This window comes from Aquila chrysaetos, chromosome 16, assembly GCF_900496995.4.
Source record: "Aquila chrysaetos chrysaetos chromosome 16, bAquChr1.4, whole genome shotgun sequence".
Classification (NCBI taxonomy): Eukaryota; Metazoa; Chordata; class Aves; order Accipitriformes; family Accipitridae; genus Aquila; species Aquila chrysaetos.
This window is the reverse complement of record NC_044019.1, coordinates 25,430,545-25,436,544: the sequence shown is the minus strand read 5'-3', so window position 1 is coordinate 25,436,544 and position 6,000 is coordinate 25,430,545. Positions and strand designations below refer to the sequence as shown.

Below are 6,000 nucleotides of genomic sequence, written 5' to 3'. Positions count from 1 at the left end.
CTTCAGGTAACCATTTGCCTTATAGCTATCTTCCATTGTTAAGAAAACTATTGATCGACTAAAACATGTTGTTATCTGTCATTTATATTATGTAGTATTACCTTGTAAGGTAGATGCTTAGCTGGTATAAATTGTCACAGCTTTGTTTGGAGCTGTGACAATTTAGACCAGCTGAGAATTTGCGCCCTGTGTCCTATGGCACTTTATTACGGACCCATCGCTGATGGGTTAAATCTTAATTACTTGCGTAATGTCATATATATAAATATATATATATATTTACAGGCATTCTATGGGGTACTGCTGCCTATGGATAAAGATTTGTACCCTAACCAGGTCATTATAATTTTTTCATTAGCTGTACGTGGAGAAGATATATTATGTTACAAAGGATGCATCATATATATCTCATGTAGTGCATATTACAATGCTGTATGTTATTCATTTAAGAAACCATCATTCTTGAGGCCCTACCTCAGATTTTGTATTTATGTGTACAAATGCAATTTATTGTATTATATATTTGCCTATTATATTTGGATGTGATAAATTAAAATTATTCAATAATGTATGGGCTCTAAAGACTCTAAATAAATGTCCAGTGTTTAAAACAGAAAATACGTCAACATTTTTCTGGTGAATGAAACGTCTCTTTTTCCACCGCCTCCTTCCCCACCCAATACACACCACAAACATCATTCTTACTTAACACACAGCCTTAAGGTACCTGCAGAATTGATCCATTTGATTGTTAGAAACCTTGAGCAGCAACTGGAAACAGCCCTCTTGGGAAATGGAGGAATTGCACAGCTGCAGAAACAAGTATCAATTAAATGGTTGGATTTTTAACTATTTGAGTGCTCTGTAGCTTGCGGAATAATTGATTGCTTATCAGAGGGCCAACTGAATTTGCTTAAATCCTCCTTATCCTACCAATTCAATCATCCCAAATGTTGTTGAACTGTTAAAAACGGTAGAGGTTCCTATCAGCTGGAGATGCAAGTGAGAGATGTAAGGGAAGAGCAAGCGAAGAAGGAAAGGGTGAGGACACCGTTCCTGACCTTATCCTACCTTGCGTTCAAAGCTGAATTCCTGCGGCGTGGTGAGGGCGATGTGCCGCAGTACCGATGTGGTAAGCAGGCTCTTCCCTTCCCAGCAGCCTGCTATGGAAATGGGACCCATCCAAGCTGTTTCGCTGTTGGCAGACAAGAGCTTTTGACAAGCTTTCCCCAAACTCGGTAGCTGAAGTGTGATGTCCGATCACAGTGTGGCATCAAATGCGGTAACGCAAGAGATACTAGCGTAGTGCCAAGAGCGAGACAGCGATTCCAGGCAAGGGCCTGCTCCTGAAGACAGCCCAATAGCTACGTGGCAGGACTGTTTCAGCAGTTCTGGTAATCAGTTCCCCCCGCAAAAAGTACTTTGTTTTTTCTGTAATCTTGCATTTCTCTGCGACGTGTATGTGCAGATGAAGGAGACGGCACGACCTAATCAGTGATGGAGGACTACGGTAATTTTTTGCAAGTATAAGGCAGATTACATCCTGGAGAAGTCTGAAGTTACCAGCGAGCACTGTAAGAGTCCTGAGAGATGGGTAAGTGTCGTTGGTCCCCTTTTCAGGAGGAAAAACCGAGGCACGTGGAATTTGTCAAATCTCCAGGGTCAACCAATGTGAGTCGATGACACAACACATTGATTTTGGAGTAAGAGACAGTCCTTTGCTGTCACCATTAGGCACTGCTGCTTTAAAACTTTAAACTTGGGGGAACATATAAAAAGCCACGTCCTTTTAGCTTGGTTGTATGGATTCACCTGGGCCATGCTTTAAACCGATGTACGTTACTTAAAACGACTAGAGGATATGGGTATCTTCTATTGCAGCACTAGCAGATGTGTTCAGTTTGAAATAGTTTTACTCTTTCAGGTACCGAAATTCCTATGGTCAGGGTGTAGACCGAAGGGCGCATTTTATACCAACCTCATAGATTAATCAGTTGTAAAATTTAATTTAGACTTTGCAGTCTTCAAACGTGAGCTAACCATGCATTTGGGAATGAAAAAAAAAAGCAGTAGGTATTGCTCCATGACTGAGTACAGAAGTAGGCAAAGGATTTTTCTTTGTAAGGCCTCGTTCTGGTGCATTTTTTAGGTATTTATGTAATTATAAGCCTTAACGCGGATACTTTCAGCCTATTGGACTGATATTATATAGTCCTTTATGACTACGTATCAGTTGGTAGGACAGGTATGGCATACAGTATCCTCCCCCTCCCTTTACATCAATTTTTTTTCTTAGTGTTTGGGTGTAAGTGCTGCTGTTAATCCTTGCCCTCTACTGGCTGCAAAGTAAATTTTGCCCGTATGGATTATGAGCATCCCTTCGGAGCCAGGCTTTCCAGGGATGCCAGCCTTAGCTGTGAATTGAGGAGATTTTTCTATCCCATGAGCTAGGAGGCGGGTTTGTTTTTTTTTTTTTTTTTCCTCCAGGTGGAAGCACTGCTGTTTTCCAGCTTTTACAGTTCAGCTGACAACCGAGTCCACACATTCAGCTACGCTTAAAGTAATACTTAACACTTTTAATTGCTTTTTATCCAAGGCACGCAAACAACCTTACAACTGCTCTGAGAGCTACTGGGCCTAGTCAAAAATACTTCATCGAACTACAAAATGCCACAGGCTTTGCAGCTGGCAGGACTAACGGTTTAACACCACACAGTTAGCAACATTGCCATAATTTAGGTCAAAATCAAGAAGCATTCAAGGTCCAATCAAGAGTGCAAGAACAATCTTTCGCAGGAATACTATCTGAGCTGAAATCCAGCTAGCTTGCCAGGACTAATGCTTTAGTCTTGCAAAAGTGCCATCAGATTTTTTTTTTTTTTTTAATTGCTAAGAATGTTCAGGAACACAGTTTTAATTCTTATCTCAATGTCATGCCTTTCAGCTATTTATACTTCCAACAAGATCATATCAGAGTATTGGATTTTTTGGTGATAAAGGAGGATGATTTGTTGCCATTAGAGGAGGTGTAAGAACAGTATTGACTGGGAGAATGTGATTTTTTAGGTTTTTTTTGTTCATCCATTTGTCCTATCCTTTTCTAATATGAACAGCTGAAAACACTTGTAAGATTACTAATGCTCTCCCAATGTGCGATCATTTGGGCACTGAGCTGGGCTATAGGAGGATTCACGTTTGTGGGACCAGCTCTGTTGAGAGCGTTTCCTACCAAGTCGCTCGTGTGACTTTTTGCAGTACCTGTGGGCTCTTTGGATGTTTCTGATCAATGGAAGAACACGTCAGAATGACTGGAGCATTCTTTATCCGTGAGGTTGTTCAAGATGCGTTTGAAGCTGGGCTTTAAAGCCGATAACCGGGTGCAAATTTTTGTATGTACCCACAGTAATTTTTTAAAGTAGCATTTAATACAGATTTAGGTTAAGCTAATAACCGGTCTGTTTAAGAATCTATCTATGACCAGTTTAAATTGTATATCCACAAAAGACTTCCACCAGGTGGAAAATGGAAAACATGAGTTGAATTACATTCAATTCTGTGTGTAGATAGACCCTGCTTTTACTACCAGATAAGCACAAACATAGCTAAGCTAACATGAATTGGATGTAAAGACCTATTTCCCAGAAAGAAATCTCCTCTTAAATCAGAGAGTAAATACTATGCAGAAAAATGATTTTATCACGATGGGATAGAAGGGTGCGTCTTCACCTGCTGATGTACCATTGCCTCTTTTTCTTGTTGCCATGGATATAGCTCCATGTATACACACACACATACTTGTATACCATGTGTATACTTCTCCCCATGCCCCAGGGGTGAGAGCGGTGCTAACAGCATGGCACCCTAAACAAAAGTAAGAAGATACAAAGATGTATTTGAGTAAAAGCTCTTTTGGTACACTGGAGATAAATTACTGAGATGCTTTTGGAATGACCACCCCAGAGATTTCCTGGAGTGCATTACCTTGCTTGCAGCCAGGAACAGCTGTTTTCGGAGTTCTTACTAATTAAGTAGTTAGGCAACCGAGTTATACTCTTTGCTCTTGCTAATCTAAAGGTGTGCGAATGCAACTGCCCCCTGAGATGGGCATGAGTTTTTTGGTGTCACACTTACTTTATCCAAATGTACAGCTTATTATTTTACATTTAAGATGGCTGGAATTTGCGTGGTGCAGAACCAAACCACGATGTGATGAGGGGAGGCAGCAGAGAGGAGGATCCTCCCACTTTACAGCTGAAACGGCTTGATTGGAACTGTAGCAAAGCTAGATCAGCTGGAAACCTCACTCTGCTCCTGTTCAGCGGGATGGGAACGTGATCTGGGGCCTGTAATCTCTGCTTCAAATTTAAATCAGGTGTTCTACCATGACTTGAAATCAGGTGTTCTACAGGGAGAGTGATTGCATATAATCCACGCGTGTGGCGGTCTGTTCCTTGCTAAGGATGCAGCCACATTAAAGGCTGGAGGGAAGAAATATTTGAAGACAGGTTTTAAAACCGCCATCAGAGCAGCTTCTCAGATGACTCACAAGTATCTTTAAATACTTTACCTCTCTTTTACACTTTAGAGGCACGAAAGAGCAGTTAAGCGAGTCGAGCAAGGACACGCAAGAAGCCCGAGTGAACGCTACGGCCTTCCGTACTCCGTCTCAGAACTTCTTTTTGTTTATTCATCCCGGGCATGAATTATTACTAAGCCTAAATAGTTAATAAGGGTTGACGCTTCCTATTTTTATGCCGGAGAGCGACGAGGAGGCGCCGAGAGCCGCGTGGCCGCACCGCGCACCCACCCGCGGCCGGGGGAATTCACCGTTCTGGGGGAGAAGCCCCGTTACTCGGGGAGAGTTACGCTCCGCGTAAACCCGGGAGGAGGATGGAGGAGGAGGAGAAGGAGAAGGAGATGGAGGGGTGCCGCGCTCCGCTCCGTGACCGGGCGGCGGCGCTGGCGAGGCCCACGGGGTGGGGTGGAGTGGGGTGGAGTGGGGTAGGGGGGGCTCCACGCGTCACGGCGGGGGGCGGGCGGGGAGCCCCCGCTGCGGGGGCGTCGGGGGCCGCGCCTGGGCAGCGGGCGGAGCCGCCGCCGCCGCCGCTTGTCGGAGCCGCTCCGCGCGTCGGAGGCTGCGTTCGGTTCCGCTGAGGGCTCGGCGGCGGCTCCGCGGTAGCTGCCGGGAGCGGAGGGAAGGGTGGAGAGGGAGGCGGGTGCCGCCGATTCCGAGCCGATGGGTCTTCTCCCGTTCCTCTGGGCGTGTGCGGTCGCCGCCGGGGCAGGTGAGGGGCCGCGGGGGTCGGGGGCAGCCCTTGTCGCCTTCCCCCCTCCCCGCCCCGGGGAAGCGAGGGTCGGGGCGGGGGGGGAAAGTTTGGGAAGGCGGCGGGGCCGGGGGAAGCGGCCCCGGTTGTGCCGGTGGCCGCCGCGGTGAAGGGGACCGGGCGTCCCTCGGGGCGCGGGGCGGTTCCGCGGGGCTCAGCCCGGCTCGTTTCCCTAACCCCGGGTGCCGTGGCTGGTAGGCGAGGGAAAGTTTTTTCGCAAGCGGCGTGGGACGCCGAAGGACCGGCCGAACGGGGTGCGGGCGGAGCGGGCTGGCAGCGCCGGGGCTCCGGCCGGGCGGGGCGGGGGTGCTGCCCGCGGTAGCGGGCTGGGGGGAAGGCGAGTTATTGCTGCCGGTGCTGTGCCCGCTCCGGTATTCCGACCGTTTCTCGTTGCTTGTGGAGGCTTTGTTCTCTGGCCCCGTGCCCCCGGGTACCGCTCTTTCTCCGGGGCTTGGAGCTCCCCCCGGGGGGGGGGGACGACACGTTTTTCGATGGTGCTTGTAGCTATTTTCAAGGAGATTACCCAGCACGATTATCAGAAGCTCGAAGGAACCCGTGTTTTAAAATTGTAATTATTCCGAGGGTCGTTATTACCTCATCAAAATCTACAGATCTCGAGAGGCGTGACATAAAAATAGTTGGAAGAAAATAGCGCCTGTCCCTTTTGTAGCGGTCT

The 6,000-nt window shown here is 47.1% G+C and overlaps 1 protein-coding gene across 4 annotated transcripts in view; it reads left to right on the top strand.

Annotated features, from left to right (window-relative positions):
* Window positions 1–5,119: 5,119 nt before the first annotated feature.
* The window catches only part of NELL1 (neural EGFL like 1), a 300,863-nt gene continuing 299,982 nt past the window's right edge, over window positions 5,120–6,000 (top strand). The window contains exon 1 of one of the 4 annotated variants that reach the window (XM_030039088.2): window positions 5,120–5,285. In XM_030039088.2, coding sequence (XP_029894948.1) covers window positions 5,237–5,285 — 49 coding nt within the window. In that variant the 5' untranslated portion in view covers window positions 5,120–5,236. The remainder of the gene's footprint in view (window positions 5,286–6,000) is intronic. The other 3 variants (XM_030039085.2, XM_030039086.2, XM_030039089.2) reach the window with 3 other exon arrangements.